This window comes from Phallusia mammillata, unplaced genomic scaffold, assembly GCF_965637545.1.
Source record: "Phallusia mammillata unplaced genomic scaffold, kaPhaMamm4.hap1.1 HAP1_SCAFFOLD_293, whole genome shotgun sequence".
In the NCBI taxonomy this organism is placed as follows: domain Eukaryota; kingdom Metazoa; phylum Chordata; class Ascidiacea; order Phlebobranchia; family Ascidiidae; genus Phallusia; species Phallusia mammillata.
This window is the reverse complement of record NW_027649023.1, coordinates 1-18672: the sequence shown is the minus strand read 5'-3', so window position 1 is coordinate 18672 and position 18672 is coordinate 1. Positions and strand designations below refer to the sequence as shown.

General features: G+C 38.0%; 4 protein-coding genes across 5 annotated transcripts; 1 reads left to right on the top strand and 3 right to left on the bottom strand.

Annotated features, from left to right (window-relative positions):
- The first annotated feature begins 2480 nt into the window (after positions 1 to 2480).
- On the top strand, positions 2481 to 3920 carry LOC145208508 (cilia- and flagella-associated protein 144-like). 2 transcript variants are annotated; one of them, XM_080078951.1, is made up of 5 exons: positions 2481 to 2643; positions 3033 to 3196; positions 3259 to 3318; positions 3389 to 3492; positions 3557 to 3920. In XM_080078951.1, the coding sequence occupies exons 2-5, from the start codon at positions 3064 to 3066 to the stop codon at positions 3668 to 3670; spliced, it is 411 nt and encodes a 136-aa protein (XP_079935077.1). In that variant the 5' UTR covers positions 2481 to 2643; positions 3033 to 3063; the 3' UTR covers positions 3671 to 3920. The 2 variants fall into 2 exon arrangements, with proteins under 2 accessions (XP_079935077.1, XP_079935076.1); XM_080078950.1 differs by lacking the exon at positions 2481 to 2643 and having other exon boundaries at positions 2841 to 3196.
- LOC145208507 (putative rRNA-processing protein EBP2) lies at positions 3897 to 6951 on the bottom strand. Its single transcript, XM_080078949.1, has 7 exons — positions 6813 to 6951; positions 6044 to 6239; positions 4789 to 4964; positions 4565 to 4730; positions 4398 to 4491; positions 4194 to 4323; positions 3897 to 4125 (listed from the first exon to the last, which is right to left on the bottom strand). The coding sequence occupies exons 1-7, from the start codon at positions 6900 to 6902 to the stop codon at positions 4060 to 4062; spliced, it is 918 nt and encodes a 305-aa protein (XP_079935075.1). The 5' UTR covers positions 6903 to 6951; the 3' UTR covers positions 3897 to 4059.
- Positions 6952 to 10487: 3536 nt separating this feature from the next.
- Positions 10488 to 13110, bottom strand: LOC145208510 (uncharacterized). Its single transcript, XM_080078952.1, has 5 exons — positions 13022 to 13110; positions 11932 to 12109; positions 11335 to 11457; positions 11197 to 11278; positions 10488 to 10896 (listed from the first exon to the last, which is right to left on the bottom strand). The coding sequence occupies exons 1-5, from the start codon at positions 13108 to 13110 to the stop codon at positions 10778 to 10780; spliced, it is 591 nt and encodes a 196-aa protein (XP_079935078.1). The 3' UTR covers positions 10488 to 10777.
- A 989-nt stretch (positions 13111 to 14099) lies between these two features.
- Positions 14100 to 18621, bottom strand: LOC145208511 (uncharacterized). The gene is made up of 7 exons (XM_080078953.1): positions 18536 to 18621; positions 18435 to 18468; positions 18274 to 18325; positions 17349 to 17407; positions 16973 to 17125; positions 16646 to 16795; positions 14100 to 15527 (listed from the first exon to the last, which is right to left on the bottom strand). The coding sequence occupies exons 1-7, from the start codon at positions 18604 to 18606 to the stop codon at positions 15393 to 15395; spliced, it is 654 nt and encodes a 217-aa protein (XP_079935079.1). The 5' UTR covers positions 18607 to 18621; the 3' UTR covers positions 14100 to 15392.
- Between the last annotated feature and the right edge of the window lie 51 nt (positions 18622 to 18672).

Below are 18672 nucleotides of genomic sequence, written 5' to 3'. Positions count from 1 at the left end.
AGGAGAAAGGGAATAAGGTGATGTTGATTCATTGCAATCTACCCTTTTGATTCTTAAAGAGTACTGTAAAATGCAAAACAGTGGTATAAAGATTGTCATGTACATTTGACCTATATTATCACAAGTGATATTGTTGCAAAAAGACAATTGTTACGAAAACCATTACCCTAATTTTGAAGCTTATATTGATTTCCTGCCCATTAAATGAACAATACATGGATAATCAATAATACAACATGTAATGACTATTGGATTGAAAATAAATGCACATGGATTCAAATTAAGTTGCAAATCACAACACCATTGCCATTAGGAATGTTTAAACTGCTTAAAATAATAACAAACAAACTATAAGAGGTTTGAACAGCATGCATCATTAGTACATGTCATGACATTGTGGGTAGCAAATGTAAACATATGGTGCTGGTGCAATTAGACCTGCTGGGTTTCTGTTAGAAGGTAAAGAGTGTTGCACCACATGTAATTTGCTGTTGCAAGAACACAAAAGTGTCTAAAGGAATACACTTGCACACCAAAGCAGTCATCAAAATTTGAGTAAAGTTACTTTAAAGAGGTTTTTCTTCTCTGAGCATGGACTTCCAGTAACTCTTCTGTCTTCAGACTGACTGTCTTTGATTCTGTCAATTTCAGATCCAAGCAATTCATTTCTTAGTAAGCACTGGTACATCAGACTGTCTGTAAATACAAATCAAAACATGATGTAAATATTATGTATACTTACGTCACAATGTGTGGAGTGGACAAACAAAATAAAATTTGTAAAATAAAGTATTTCTATAACTATAACAACCTATTTTTTGCTTCTTATTTTTTTGTTAAAATTTGGATTAACTACACACATTAACTATTTTTGCAGTTCTCCCTCAAAGTGTAGTTTGTTTGTGATAACATCAAACATATGTACCTTTTCCATTTTCATTTACATCTCTGTTTTTCCTATTTTGACTTGTGGAAGTTTGTTGAGTTTGTTGCTGTTGTTGGGATGATTGTTGTGGTGCTTGCTGTTGATTCTGTTGGTTTTGTTGATTGGTTTTGTTGTTTGATATTCGACCAAATCCCTTTTCAGAAATCATGTTGAAGTCAATGTGCCACCTAGCACCTGCTCGACTTGGTATAAACCGGTCTCCACACCTTTCTGGTTTTACTGGGGATAATGTGCTTGGTGAAGGAGGCAGTGACCTTGGCAAATGACGATTGGCAAATGGTGATGAAGATGGCTGCAATTCAACAGTAAAACTTGTGTTAAAAAGGAGTCTCTTCTTAAAGTACAGCTGCATAATGATATACACACTTATTTGGTCTAACACCCATGTTAAACATTTACAAACATATTTTCAGATGGGCCTATTTGAATAGGGAACTGAGGATGCCATTTCGACAAAATGTAGTTTTTCACCTAAAATAGACCGATTAAACAGTGATGTCATTATCTACTGGTCTTACTGTTTACAGATGAACATATCTTTTGTAACAAAAAAAGATATTTTGCTTGTTATAATAGATGGACCTTTTACTGTCAATTAAACATAAATTTCCCTCTCACGTTTAAATGGTGTGTCTGTTAGGTTTTGTATCTTATCAATTAACATATCATCAATGTGGAAAAAGTATGAACCTATTTTATATATACAAGTCTTTTAACCTATAGATAAAGTAACATATAATACTATATACACTGGTTTTATACTTTCGCACCAATCTATAAGTAAAACATTGAGAAAAGGAACCGTGAAAAGTAAGTTTTAAAAATTCCATACATGAAACATTTGTTGAAAATATCATATGGACAGATTACTTACAGACAAGATTGGTGATATTGGTGGTGGCCCATTTTGCTGTCTAAGCAATCTTTTTTCAAAATCCTGATCCATAATGGTGAGTATTCCCTTAGTTCACTGGGAGTTATTTTCACACATAAGCAACAAAATTTCCAAATTTAATTTACTAGTCCAAATTAAATGTACTGTTTCAAACAACAAAAAACTGAATAAGCTTTTGAAAGTATTTCATTACAAAATATAACAATCTAGTTTGTTCCAACACTATGTCTTATTCTATTAAAATAAGACAAGTCTGCCACACTCACGAGTCACGACCACATTAATATTCATCTCATAACCGTTAACCTCAGGTTACTGGGCAGAACTGTGTCACCTTGGTTTCCACTTGAGAAGTACCCGATAAAATTGACTTAGCAAAAACGAACAGATCCTAATGTCCACTGCCTTCGCATATTTTCCAATTATGCTGGTCTGAGACTGAGAGTGAGACTCGGACAGATGGCAGCTCAACCTTTTATACGATTTTTGAACAGCTGACTGGTTTTAACAACTTCGAACTTATTTTCCACACCATTTACGTTAGTGCGATGTCTGTGCCACTGAACTGGTAGAAGTCTACAACAATACCTTCAACTTCAAGTAGAAAAACAAAATGTCGCAGTACTAGAAGGCCGACAATTTGTCAGACTCCATCAAATACGCAATGATGCGTTGCCGACGCGCCCAGTCAACTGTAACCCTTATCTCTTTGTATGACGTGCACAAAGAACAACACAACCAAACTCGGTCGCTGATTGGTCGGTGAGCAGAACTTCCAAACAACAAGCTTCTTGGCAACGGGGTTAGCGTGGGTTAGATTAGCTCAGCAATGCCTGTGCTAGCTGTAAAGTTGTTTAGGATTACTTCAGTGTCAGTGGCTGTTTTTATTTGAGTAATTTGTATGGTTTGCTACTTTCACTAGTGACTCATGTAGGTTAGGCCCGTAAACAGTGTGTTTCCGGGATTTAATGACGCCCTTAGGTAATTGTCGCTACTAATAGACTGTAAAGCAGTCATGAAAGTTTTAGACATATCTTGACTTCCGCTAGCACTTAGTCATAAATTTGCTCGTTTTAATTGATGTACTGTTTAATACATAGCACAGATAAATGTACACGTTTCTGGATGTTATTGTTTAGTCTGCTTAGCCTGCACTGTTTTCGTTATCCGTTTCACTGTACCTTTATCCAGATACGTTCATTGAACAAAGCCTTTAATAACCATGGCCAAGCAAACTCGTGAGAAGGAACCAGTAAATATTGTTCATCAAAATGCAATTTTGTGCGAGACTATTAAGAAGGAAGTAAGAAATCAAAAGCTGTACACAAACTACAGCGTTAATCCGTTTAAGAAAAGTAAGCTCCGTTAAGTAGGCTTTAATGCAAAAGCAATACCCTTAATGTCCTTCTCTTTGCAGTGTACACATTAACCGGTAAACCCAACTCTTACCACGACTCAGCAGACGGCGAAGAAGATGGCAAGTTTAAGTTTTATTGTAACCATGTCTTTGAACGTTCTCGTGGTGCGACCTATTCTGTATTTTTTAGAAAACTTCCTAAAAATCGTTCACAGAGCTTCGCAAGAACCCGTGCACAAGTATATTCAGCCGCAAACAGAGGCACAAGAATATGGTTGGATGCACAGGCCACTGGTATGTAAATTTCTGCGCGCATTTAGTTGCAGTACTAATGGTAATCTTTTTGACGATTCATTAGGTGCAGCACAGCCGTGAAGACCGACGACTCAATTTTCCACGTCAAAATTCAGAGATAACCAAATACATGGACGCCGCATGGCGACTGAAAGAACAAACAGAAAACCTGCAGTAGCTTAATAACACTCCGTATCCGAAGCACTTTTTTATATTTTCGTATGTTCGTACTCAACCACTGTCCCATAGCCATCCAACTGTATTACATGTTTAGAAATAGGAAATTCAGCTCTACCTGAACTGGTGACCAAATTTACGTTGGTTTTCACTACAAAACCTCGGCATATGCATTGTAACGTGATTTCATCCAATCCTTACAAACTGTTGTTGTAACACAATTATCGTGCAATACAACCAAGTCAGGTTTATTGGCATTGAAAGATTTCAAAGACTTCAAGAGCAGTAAGAATGCAGGCCAACATGTTTCGTCGCACCTCAACCAGCTGTTACTGGGCGAGCAGCAGTAGGCATGAAAATAGAGTTGAAAAACTAAGCGATGACCAGAGATCATTTGTTTTTGTTTCGATTTCGCATTTGAACCCTTCTGTTTTTTCCCGGGCGTTGGGTATTTTTCTGTTGACAAAATACTTGTGTTCATGGTGTGTTTTAATACACCACAAGGTTATGAATTCAACTGTTACCTTGCTATGAACATGTTTCTTAAATCCTGAAACATCGTTTGCACTTTTGTTGTTGTTCCGTTTCATACCACGCTTTTTACCTCCGAAGCCATATTTCTTATTTTTGGATGCCCGCTTTGGATTTAGTTTCCTTGAACAGCAAGATATGTCAACATGAATGGGAGATCGCAGTCAATATATGTAATGGAAAAGTTTAGTTCTTACTTTTGCTGTTGAAGCTTTTGTAACTGAGATAGTTTCTTCCCACCCTTTTGTTTGTCATCAGGTTCATCTAGGAAATCCAAGCTTTTTGTCTGACCTGAAATGTTTGCATTGTACACATTACACACAAAACCTTCACCATGAAATGCACACATTAAACAAAAACGAACCTTTACGATATTTCTTTACAGATTTAAGCAATTCTTTTTTCTTTTGATGCCTTTCAATAGTGACAGAATGTTGAACTTGTTTACCATACTTTCGCAATTTAAAGTTGGTCTTGTTCTTTTCTGCTGTTTCTCGCTGGCGTTGTAGAGCAAGCAGTTTTTCACGAACCTAACCAAATCAAATATCATTAAATTATATTTGTAACTTACATTTGTTTCTTTCAAACCTTTTTCATGTGATCATCTTTTTTGGCCATTTCAGCAAAATAGTCTTCAGGTCTTTTCGTTTTTACCCCATCACCATGTAGGCGCTTCATTGCAAAAATAACTGCAGATTTGGCTTGTTCATAAAATGTGATCTCTCGCTGAAAGTCATTGTGTACATCTGTGTCACCATCCTCCACTTAATAAAAAACATTTTTAGGTATGCCTTTAGAGACAAGTGCAGCCATGATTTAATTCATACACATATATTCAACATTTTCTCGAAACAAGAAGTAAATTAGGTTAGTCCACATCAATTTACACAATTAAAAATGATGAATAAATTTCATTTTTTTAAATGCATTTGAACACAGCCTAACTGATACATAGGAATATCAATAAAACAAAGTGTTCAAGGCTTAGAAGAAACAAGCAACAAGACAAAACAGCTGGTGATTTATAACGCTTTGTTGTTCAGTATATATTTATTATCTGAATAGTCGATGACATATGTTATGGTGTTTTTTGCGACCTGAATGTTTGCCTAAAACTGCTGTATGTAGAGATAGTTAAAGGAGGAAAGATGACAAGTGTGCTGGTGGCAATGTGAGCGAAGGGCACTGTGAGTAAACAAATATTTTAATAGGGGTGACACAAAATGGGTAAGTTTTTTATTTGCTGGTTCATTTATATCCTAATGATGTGGAACATTTGTTATGCCAAAAAAAAATGTGTCATAATAATAATTCTTCAATGTTTGTTCTTTGTGGCTGCCAATATATTTAAACTTGGTTATTTGCTGGCATATGGTTATGACCTTAATGCAGTGGTTCTCAAACTGTGAGTAGCTTTCTGCTATATATACTTAATTCAAGCCACTTCAAGAATTGCTTATCACTGACCGAAGTGATCAGCCCTGTTTTTTTTTTGCAGAACCAATGTCTACGACATTTTTTAGGAATTGCTAACATGCTGTCATCATAAATTAGCCACCGTGGTCAAGAAGAACTCTTCGTCTACCCATTTAAACAAGATTTCAGTGGCACAGAGTGATAGAAAAGGTTGCCAGGTGGTACGCAATCAGTATAAGTTTGAGAACCACTGCCTTGATGCAAGAATTTGATGTTGATAAGAGTATTGCAATAAACAGTACATAATATAATTCATTTTTTGACCCATATATTTTTGTTTAACTGTGTTTTCAATCTGTCATTTTAAGTGGCACATGAACAAAAGTTTGCACACTGCTACACACTTTTTGAATTTATGTATAAATACCTTCATCAGCATTGTTCTCCTTGTTGTCGTGAGGTTGCACTGTAACATCTAACCTCTCTATCCACTCAAGATTAGTCTGTTTAATTTCTTCTAGCTTTTGTTTTAGTCCATCTAAGTTGTTGATAACAGGAGCGGGCGCTGTTATCGGACGAACTAGACCAGGCTTGAGAAGACCAGATGCATATGCAACTTGTAACTGCAAATAAAAGTAATAAAAAATCAATGCAAATAAGAACCAAAATATCCAAACTGTTTCACAGCAAACCAGATAGCTTAGAAGCCTCAAATAAATAAGACATAACAGTTTAAACACTAGTTTATTGTAAATTTAAGCTTTAAGCAGTAAATTTAATTTGTAAAAGCAGTCTAATGATAACAAAATGTGATAATAAAATACATTTTAACTTTAATGATGAAAATAACGTTTTGGCAAATGCTCAAGCCATCACTTATATTACGGCTGTTATTTTCATCATTACACTTACGAACAGATTCGTACATAGTGTTCCACAATTCAAATTGTAATACAATTTATGCTATTTGGTGAACTAAACTTTTGAAGTCTTATTTTAGAATGTTTTTGGAAAGTAATGAATAAGTTGAATGACATAAAAACGTTTCCTAAAAATGTATTTGATTCCTCAAGAGTTAAGAGTATTTTATACCTTTGTGTTAGAAAAAGAAAAGACAAATCAATTTTTTATTTGCAATATTAGAAACACAAATCATTATTTGTTTGTACTGACAATCTACGTAAAACGTGTGCTACCTCTTTGTCAGAATCTCCATCACTTGCATCCTCATTTAACCTTGGCACATGAAACTCTTCGTCAGAAATATCACTCTCCATATCACTCATTTTTAGTTCAAATATAACTGTGGAACAACAATTGAATAATTAGAAGCAAAATAACACAGCGGCATTTCAAATGTATTGGTTCGTGCAATAAACTAGTAACTAGATATCAATTAGCACAAAATTGTTTCAACTGGAATCAAGCTACGGTATTCTGAATATTATCTAAGATGACCGAAACGCAATTTTTTTCATGGTAATTATATAATATTTGCCAAGATACCAAAAATAAAAAAAATAATTTGATAAGCGGTAAATTTTAATCAGAAAGTCATGCCAATAAACTACTTATAATCTCGAAATAAAAGCCACACGCTCCTGGTAAATCTCATACCATCTTGCACGTTTGTCGTATCCAACATAAATGCTTGTGGCGCACGTGTTTTTGTAATGTTGTTTTTTATCTTTTTCGTGATGAAAATTTTCGAACACTTTTTCGTCAAAAAAAATTGATTAATTATTATCAAAAGTATTTTGTTTAAGCTACATGACCTCAGCCGAGAATAAAAATGCGACTTATTCTCGCTTGTTAGGCGGCGCACCAGAGTAGGCTACGGCTAAGTTCGTTGTATTGGCAACTGAACACACGGGTCTCCCATAAAATACGCAATCTACTAATAAAACTTATGCAAATGTTGACAGTTAAGGCTATTGGGGTCGAGGTGAAGGTTTGTAACAAAAATAACATTTTAATCCAATCTCAGACGCCCGTTTTGATATAATCACTATAGCGTACTTTCATGTTGCCCAATAGGCCTAAAATCGACGATGACAAAACTACTCAAACGTCGAACAGACAAAGGGATGTTTAAGTAGGGATTAAATCACGAGCTTTTGGAAGCCAAAGTTTTAAAATTATTTTTTTAGTTGAAGGGTCTTTCGTTTGGAATGATGCTCGTTGGCAAAATCGTGAAGTGCCTTGTGTTTCTCAACAGGGCTTACGGCAAGAATTTGCACAATGTGCGCCAAAATGTGCAGGTCGAAATGTGCGCACATTTTTCGAAAATGTGCAGGTGCCAAAATGTGCAGGGTAAAATGTGCGCACATTTTTCGAAAATGTGCAGGTGCCAAAATGTGCAGGTCAAAATGTGCAGGTGCCAAAATGTGCAGGTTAAAATATGCGCACATTTTTCGAAAATGTGCAGGTGCCAAAATGTGCAGGTCAAAATGTGCAGGTCAAAATGTGCAGGTGCCAAAATTTCTCCCTTTCATACTAAAAAAGTCTTTCTGTCCCTTTCACACAAACAATTTTTTGTCCCAATTACATAATTATTATATATCTTTCCCTGCATTTTTATTTTAAATAGTGTTCTGTGCAAATCAATTAACTTATATAGGTATGTTATTTTTCTTGTTAAATGCAGTGGATTAAGTTTTTTAACTGAACAGAATATGACCCTTCAGGGCAAAAATAACTGAAAATACAATGTGGTTTCAAACAAATGCAGTGGTAAATAACTGATGCCTATATAAATGGTGAGAACTTATACTTTTGCATTGCACATCCATCATTTTTTTCATGACATCTCAGTATTATCCTTTTCTAAACCCGTTTTGTTACCATTGTACATATTTTTTACCAAAAATATAATACAGAATGCCCACAGCGGTCTCAAAAAAATATTTTCCCTATCCTAATATTCTTTCTGGCTGTTTCAGTCTCTTTATCTCTCTAATTGTTCACGCCAGGTTTAGTTTGTTTATTTATTTGCAATCCCACATGAAACATACACCTTTTTCGTTCATAATGGCAATCATCTAGTTTCTGTATATTAGTCAGGAAACAATTACAAATTTTGCAAAAGCATCTAATGATATTTTGGTGTATTATGATATTCCTACAGTAGGTCTTTTTAGCCATCTGGTCCACACAATAGCAAGTCAGAAGCAATAACATGAATGTTTTAGCAAACTTAAAATTAGGGCATCACATCAAGTATTTGTGTGGGTTTCAAAATTAACCTAATTAAATACCCATATACCAAGTTATGTCATGTAAATGAGCCTCAAAGAAATAAAAAATGTCAAACATTAAGTTGGGCAACTGTGTGGTTGTCCTTTTCTTTTTGAATGTTGTCATTTGAGTTTCTTCCAAAGACACATATATAGTCCTTTTGTGCAGTATAACCCAAAGGATGGAAAACTTTCTAATAATTCATTTGTTTCATTGAATAAAAATCACTGGACAGCTGGGTCTTTGACTTGGTTTTGAGTTTAATAACAGTATACTCATATGGTAGTCCAGCAACTTCTAGAATTTCACATATGTCTTTTTTGGAAACTCTGTGAGGATCAGTGTAACTTTTGCAATGCAGTAAAAATCTAGCTTGTTGGCTGGCCGTAAACATCCTGTCAGGCATTTACGCACTTTGTAAAAGTTGCAGTAACTCATAAAAGGATAAGCGAGACCTCCAGACTTTGGCTCCACTAAAGAAATCAGCTGGCCCTGTGGTCGCATGGTTGACAACATGCTGACAATTTTGATAACTTCCGTAAACTAGTTTTTTGCCTTGAAAAAACATATCCTCATAAATACTCTGTTGTGTCTAACTCTTTGTTACTTATCATAGCAATTTGACTTGTGTTTTCTGCACCAGTTTCCTTGGTGGTTATGATGTCTAGCAATTGTTTTGGTGCCTTGAATTTTTCTTCAAATAAACTTAATTTTTGATTCACAAAATTTACCCTTTGTTGACAGTTTAAAATGAGTAACTTTGGAAAAAAACATGATCTTTGTTCAAGCTTGACCTTTCGTCTGTCCAGAGTTCCTGGTCGAGGCCAAAGTCGTTGAACATCAGTTCAAAGATACAGCCAGTTAGGAAAGTTCTATTTTTACCAGACTTTAAATCAATTAGTAATAAACTTTATGCACCCTTTAATATGTTAGGTAAAATCACTTCAAAGCGTTTAAAGAAGTACTAAAAAGATAAAACGTACATTAAATACTCTCCAACAGCACAATCACAACCACGTAGTAACATTATACAGGGTAGATGCATAAATCTGACCATACAAGCCCAGCTTTGTCATTTGCTTGCTCTTAAAGCACCAAACTCAATGCAAGCATCCGACAAGCGTGTAGTGTTAATCAAGCGTGACGGAAACAATAGCTGGACTGTCATATGAGTATACTATTGTCTAATTGTAAAATCTATAGAAGCTGGGCAGGCTACAAGCTAACAGGCCTTAAATTAAAAACAATAAAGTCAAACCGATTGAGGTGACGATCGTGTACATATCTAGTCTGAAAAACAGTGTTTCCTATTTCCTGAATGCTAGATAATTTCACGCTTTGCCATATCTAACAAACACAACATGCATTTTTACAAGTTTCTCTTAAATCCGATTTTAATTTATAGGTCATAACTTATAACTAATATTTTTGGCACAATTTATGACCACAACAATAGTTTGACGTTAAATATCAATACTTCATTTGAGCGACTGCACATTTTGGCACCTGCACATTATGACTTGCACATTTTGCGCACATTTTGACCTGCACATTTTCGAGCACATTGTGCAAAAAACGCTCGCATGCCCGCCTCGTGTTTCTGGCCTTCGCAAAATGGAACATCACAGAAAACGTTCAATAGGTTGTGGATTTTATTGCTCAATTAAACACAAGTAGAAAGTTTCGTAACATGCAATACAAAGCGCACCAATTCTCACACAAAAACATATAATTTATGTCTCCCAATTCCGGCAGTTTGTAATTAATATAACTCGGCCTTTGACTTAAAAGCAACAAAATCAAGTTTTTCGTCACTGTGATCGATTAAAACTTTTGCTTTAAGATTAAGAAATTTAAACTATTTAAACCAACTCTAATAATTCATCATTTTGGGTCGCAAAAAAACTAAACAAAAACAACTAAGTTACGCTCCAATAGGGCGGTTTTCAAACAGTGAAGTTGATTCCCACCTTCTTGGAATACCAATCCTGTTTGCATTAACTGTTTCTCGGGCCCAGGTACTTCCATATCGAAACTTTTGACCTGAAAATAACAACGCTATCATGGTTAAACATGGTAATTCATTTACAAGGTGGTATGGTTTGGCAATCGTGTTATTTAAGAATCTGATCTAACAATAGTTGTAACAAACGATGTTTTAAACGGAAAGGTAGCAATTGGCAGAAGAAGGCAATTATTGGTATTGGCAATTTAGCAATTGGTTGTTTTAACTGACAGGTTGGCTGGAAAAAGGGCTACCCCAAACTTATTGCATTGACCATCGTTTAGTGTCATGGGAACGTTGCAATGTGTTGTTTTCGTTTCAAAGCCTCGGTAGAATACCTGGAACATATCCGGAGTAGTTTGGAATAAGTCCTTTCTCCGCGTGAAATATCCGTTGTGCCGGTAAACGTTCTCGAAAGACCTGCTGCCTTTCTCCGCGTGAAATATCCGTTGTGCCGGTAAACGTTCTCGAAAGACCTGCTGACGATATCGGTCCAAATCTTCCTTGTCATGCCACACACCCTGACTAGGATCAGGAGTGAACCAGCGATACATGTCACGACACCATGGTGTCAATTGTCGAAAGTTGAGCGTGATCAACTGTGAAGAAAAACAAACAACTCGGATAAGATATTGAACACGTCTTTAAAATAGGCGATGTATTACAACAGTAACAAAGGGAAGGGCCAAATTGTTCATGCTAAGTGGTGCTATAGCCAAATTTCTGCAAGCATGTGGAAATTAAAGTCCGCGAACGTAAACGAGAAAAAAGTTGCTGATCTTTGATGCTAACAATAGTTTTTTGTCTGAGCAAAGAAATTAGAAAAGTTTTGCCATCAAAAGTTTGAGGAAATGCTACAAACAACCACAGACCAAAACAGGCATAGAGATGCATGGTTATGTCATTATAGGTATGAAGATTCAAAACAAAAAGGTACAATATTTTTTCTTTTAGGAGACAGGTGTATAACGCGGCAATTAAGCTGCTTGAGTTTTCAATGCCTTATTGTCACAATGCTTCAAGCAAAATATTCACGAATAAAGGTGTAAATGCATTTTTAAGCACTGACTGACCTTTTTATGTTTGTTGATTGGTGGCATTGTTTTGTAGCCCGGTGGGGCAGTCTTGGCTCTTGGGGACCTCGGAGAGGATTCTTGAGATGAGGTGTTGGACCCCCGCGGACTCTCGCGTTGAAATCCTGTATTCGGTCGAGTAGTCAAGTTGAGGTTCCCCATGAGGGGGTAGTCATATCTACAACAAACATACCCTTCTGAAAATTTACAGTGGACTTTCGCCGTTCGACAGCGAGGCAAAGCTTTGACGCAATGTTGACAGAGTTTTTAGTATTTCAGCTAAACATAAGTTACATTGCAAGAGTATCCAATAGTTTATAATCCTTTAAGACAACTTTGGTGTGGTTCAAACCAGGGATTGTGGCAATAAATGCTGACAATTTAATCCGTACTCCAACATCCCATTGTCCAGCTTGTCGAAGAGCTCGCACCGCGTAGGGTTAACAGCCCGTTTGTAATAAACGTCTTAGGCAACAATCAACGCCAGTCTAAAGCAAACGTACCAAGTGGCCCCGAAGTGCTGTTAAGGATTAACTAGCCAACTTAAACAACCCTTTGCGGCGCATAGTCAGGTTTTATATTGAAACGAATTATAAAAAAGATACTGATATGAACAGCATTCCTAATTTAGTGGCTAGATGGCGACATTACATATATATATTAAACCTAATAGTTTTAGTTGACTAAAACACCCCCCCCCCCAAAAAAAAAAAACAAACAAACAAACAAACAATTTGACAGTAATGCAAAAATAATGTGTATTTAATTATCATTGCACATTGAAACAAAAGTCCGGTCATAGTATAGGAGGTAATACAACTGACCATAAACTACCTACATATGCAACCTTAAACTAATCTATTTTCATACACGAGGTAAACGATACAAAACAATAAGTTTCCAATCGTTTTATTGCTAACAACAGGATATACTCCATGTCTGGTTAAAGTGTTAATTAAATTATACAACTTTCTATTTTGTTGAATAGACGAGGTTTTCACTAATTATGCCACAACATAAATACAAATTATTAAGACGTAAAGGCTTGACACGATTATTTTGATAGGTGCAAACATAATAATTAACTGACTTTCCGTCCTTGCTTTTGTAGAGCGGACTTGTAGTGACGTGAATGCTTTGCGATCCATAAGGATGTCCGGGCGTGTTGTAGTTTGGCATGACGATTGCCCAAATCTTGTCAAACTTGTTTTGGTACATTTGCTAGCATCTCGCAACTGAACATATCACTATGCGGAACAGAAAAGAATCAACATGGTACCTGACAGCTTGCTAAATGGTGAATGCGTGTTGACAAAACAGCAGCTGAAAGCAAACGACTTACAAAGAACTGTAAGAACGCTTTGTCAGAGCGGGATCAGTGAAACAAGAGAAAGTTCCGACGACACACAAGCGACGTTTTTCAGGCGGTTCACGGTCGGTTAACGTGACGGCGGACAAGCCAGATTTGTGTGTATACACGGGACCAAAGCAGTTGCCACAAATAATAAGAGGTAATTTCGCGTATTGAGACAAGCAACCCGATGTGTTGTTTCGGCATGAAAAAAGCATGTCAAGGCATATGTTCGAACGCAAACGCTGCTCGTGTGGCAGCATTGTCCTGCCGGTATTCACAGCTTCGGTTACCTGGGTGACGACTAGATCCAGCCCTTGTAAGCGGTTTCAGGTGTCACACTCCATAGCGCCTCTAGTGAAAGGTATTGCGTGACTGGTCCATTGAGCGAAACTCGTACGGAAAACAATAAGGTTGTGAATGATACCCTTGCTGTTTGGCGGCAAAGGTCGATTAACAAGCCCGGTTTTCAGGAGTTTGTTAAGGATGCTTATACTGGAAGACAGGCGTAAAAATAGCTTTTTGACTTGCAACGACTTATAATCTGATTGGAGTGTCAACTGCGATGATCTTTGATTAATTTGAGGTCGACATTTTTAACCCACAACTCAACAAGCGAAACAGGATATCTTTGCGTGGATTTACGTCCACTGATTTTAACCGACTTTCCCAATGATTTCGTACGCTCAAAACTCCCTTTGCAACTTACTGAAATGAGTAATTCACAAACGGTGTTTGCCACGTGATTTAAATTTCGTAAATGTCGTATTATTATGGTTATGATGGAAATCCACAGTATGGGAAAATAACAATCAACTCGGGGCCCAAGTGATTTATTTGTTTAAATACAAGGTACACACGGACGAGACACTCAAAAAACGCAAATAGGAAAGATCATGAAAACTGTGTTGTTATAACGGACACACGGCTTCAGTACATTCTGAAAAAAGTGATAACACAAAAAGATGGGCACAAGGTCTAAAACGCAAACGAAAGTAGCACCAGATCCAAGACAAACTGTACTGTTTCCATACTTTGTTACGAATGGCCATATATGAACAACAAACATGGTTGATAATACTTAGTGGTGCTTTTATCAAACGACAAATTTTAAGCAAATACTACAGTGCGGGTGTATGAAAACGGCGTAACCTCAGTGTTTACTGGCATTTCGGAACGCCTGCAACTGCGACAAATAAACTGATTCTGCGCGACTTTATGAATGGATAGACACGATTCTCTTGATAAAAAATGCGGCATGTCGTCAAACAGTACCTAACAAGCGGCGGAAAAATGTTCACACTATGTACACTGTACAGAGGTGGCGGTACGTCGGGTGAGCGCTGTGTGCGACGTCGTCCCACTTAAATAACAAATGTTGCAACGGGACAAGACATCACAGTGACCGTACTGCGCACGTGTGGGAAACGTTGAGTGTGTGTAGAAGTTGTAATCTTACTGCCCCTGCTGAATACAGTGGTCGACAGAACTTGCTGAGTCACCCGGCGGTAAAGGTTGACATTTGAAAGCGGGGCGAACAGTTTTCGCAGTGTCATGGCTCGACGTGCAGTACAAAAACACAGAACTCGGATTGGAAGTTTTTGTGGCGTAAAATCAGATTTGTTAAATCGTTTTATTGGCTTGTTTAGTTCGCAATTTTAAAGGTAAGCTCAAAGTTAGTTCACCAACAGACTGTCAAAGCCTGTGAGGGGACAAATGACGCAACTAGTCGAGACAACGGTTTGTTACAGACATTTTATCACACACAGCAGTCACGTGACAAACAAAGCTTAAGAGCCAGCGACGTAGGCAAGTTCAACACAAAGAAAGCACCAGAACTTACAAAAAACACAAGCGCAAAATAAGACGTACATCGCGACCTAGCGATATCCAAGTGGCTGATTGGGAATAGCAGCTGCCGATCTTCCTCCAGTGAGTAAACCGTCGTATGCTTTTGATATGACTTACAGATGCCGCTAAAAACATGCGGGGTTTATATATCTATGTTTTCACGTTTATGTTGTGGTGTGAGTTTGACTATATCTGCACGAGGCAAATACAACACCAGCGAAAGGACACGGTCAGTTTTGATGACTTTCTGTCCGGCGTTTCAAACAGACGCCATAAAACCAAAGTCGGCGCTAGATGGCGCACCGTTCCCGTCTCCGTCCTTTGCTTCGAAGCGTTTTGCTTCCTGTTGCATGCTTTCTTTAATCTTCAAGATGGCGGCCGACTCGTTGTGATCCTGTGCGCGCGTCAGTTGGATGAAGCGGTTAATTGAAAGCAAGTCAGCAGGGTCGAACGAGCGATGATTAGCGGCGGTTATTTTGAAAATACCCGGTAGCCACCCGAAGACGAATTTTGTCACGCCCAATGCGGCGACATGGAGCATCAGCAAAGGCAAGACGACAGGCAGGCAGACAGTCGCACAACGAAAAGATATGCAAAAACAACAACAAACAGAGTCGGGTTAGGTTTTGAAAGGACGGTTAGTGTTATTAGTACCAAAGTATCAAACAGCCTAGTACGAATTTAAACGATATAATATGTATGTAGGTCTTTGGTTCATTTTTTTATTTGACGTGCCATGGAGTTCCATATGTTAAAAGTGGCTTATGAAGGAGAACCATGCATTTCAGTCTCTTTTAAATGCCATAAATAGCTCCGCGATCGTCAACGAATGCTGTCGCGCGGTTAAGTTGACTGAACATGCGTTTACGCACACTTATGTAGAGCAGGCAAACGCAGCAAGCAGGGTTAGCAAGAGACGGAAAGTTGAGGCTATTTTCTCACTGGTGATTAGACCACTCTTACCAGTTGACTTGGAAATTTATTTCAACGACAAAAATGGGACTTAACAACATCATAGGCGAGAATTCGTTATGATACAAACAATATTTTGGTATGTACATCAGCGAATAAATAGTAAAATAGGGATACAGTAAGTAGTACCAGTAAATTACTCTAATCTCTGAACGTCACGTGTGCTTAAGCCTTGTTTAGCTTAAATCCTTCACATTGTTAAGTTATGTTGTGTTATTTTGACTTACGAAGAATTAGAAAAAGATAAACAGCACTAGCCAACAAGCAGAAATAATCCTCACGATTTAAACATGTCAACGATTTCAGTATGTACAAGTACCATAATCAAAACTAGCACGTTGGTAGGTTTGGCCAGTTACCCGAACACCTTTGTCCCATTTGAGCATTTTCTGGTCACCTCTCGGGTGGGTATAGGTACAGTATAATCGATCTTATGTACTAATCGAAGACTACGTCATCACATAGTGACGTCAAATTATCGCACGCACGAGGCATAATTCACTGGGATCAAAACGAACCCATGGGCGGATTGTTACTCACGTTCTCATTAAAACTTGACACCATAAACGAGCCGTCATCGCCCTCTTGTGGCGTGTGTGGTGTTCCACCTGGTCCACCAGGTGGCCCCATTTGCGGCGGAGCACCAGGGACGCTCATGTTGTTCATAGGCATGTTGTTACTGGGCGAGCTCTGTGTAAAGAACCAATGGTTACTGAATGCACAAACTTCATTTAGCTTCTAAACCACACTGTTCGTTGGTTGTAACTTTAGCTTGGAAGTATCAGTTTGGAAAATGTAATTGCAAAAAAGCATTGTATATTATAGTCTTATCGGAAAGTTGTGTGTTCAATGTTAAGGTATTCAAACCTTGGGCATTCCTTCCATCATGGACGAGTCTGGTCCGGATCCGTTCATTCCATTCAAGGGTTGGGCCATGTTGGGAGTTGACACCGATAATGGTGGACCGCCTGACATGGGGATAGAGGTCGGTGGAAGAGATCCGTCCTGGCCGACAGGATACTACAAAGAAAACGATTGCTAAAATACTCGAAACGTGCCTGTCAAATGATTACATAGTGGCGAGATTTTCTTCCGTGCAAGCGCAGCTATACTTTACTCTACAAAAGCAATTGTGGAATTCGCAGCGAGAAAAGAGTTTTTTGGTTATCTCAACCGGTTTGGATAAGGATTGACCTAGTTAAAAGGTAAGTGTGTGCAATCGCTAAAAAATATAAACACATACCGCGGAGGACATTTGCGGGTGAGGAATCGGTTTTCCCATAAAATCTGGGTTCATTTGATCTGAAAAACAACAAAAGGTTCAAGTATAACTACCAAAAAACTAGAACGAATTACCGTAATTAACCGAAAGTGATTATTTCAAATACAAGTAGAAGTTTGATTCTAATACTGTGTTGTAAGTCATGCAATTCGGCAGTTTGCAAAGACAATTAATAAGCTACTTGTTTGACAATGGCAGTGCCAATCAAATGAGTACAACAAGGATTCGCGCGATCAATGAAAAATTCGTAGCAGCATGCTTGTGTTACAGTCAGTCAGTTACTAAGCAACGGTCATGCACACTGTGTACACATATGTCTCAAGTGCTGCCAGTGAACAGATTTTGCGACAACCACTACGCGGGCTAGGTTATTTTTTTGTGCGGTGCAGCCGACAGTAAGTATACTGCATCACCTGGGTTCTTGGGGTCATGGACCGGGGGAAATCGGCTCGGATGGGGGCCGGGGTGCATACCCGGTCGGGGGCCTGTGGTGGGGCACAAGAAGTTAAGTTTGGACTACGGGCGGAAACGGCTTAGATGACATGCAAAACTTAAACTTCGTCCTGACTTTACTGGAAAACTGTTACTATTCATTAAAACATTAAAAGCCGAAAAACGGGTTAGCTGTGTAAGGCTACACACACACACACACACACACACACACACACACAATATTCTCTATGAAAACAAGCACACAATCCCTATGAACGTGACTGCAAATGCACGTGCTGGAGTGTATTTGGCAGCGGGCAGTGTGATGTGGCTGATGTTGAACAACGTACGCGTACACTTTACATGTATGTAGTGATAGAAAGCACGAGGATAATATGACATTCGTTTTGTGATGATTTAACTGTATTATGTGGATAAACGCAGTCAACTTTACCTTGTGGACTTCTCATTATAGGGTTACCGGGAGGTCCTCCAGTGGGCGGGCCCTGCGACAGAAATTAATGTGTGAAACAAAACAAAACATATTCGATGTAGGAAGATTTATTGTTGTTTTTGTCTGGCTAAAATGTTTTTGGATATATTAGGTTCACTTACGACGGGTCCAGACGGGTTGGGCCATCTTCCATGCCTGTAATGCAACGAAAAAGTTAACCACTATATGTCCGACTCAAAGCAAACCCGACATGAATTCTTACATGGACATTGGAATCCCGCTGTGCCCTGGCATCGTACTCGGAGGCATTCGCATCGGAAAAGGCTGAAACATATTTTGTATTTGTACTCATGGAAAATCTAACACACTTTGGCAGGTGATGAATAACACAAATACCTG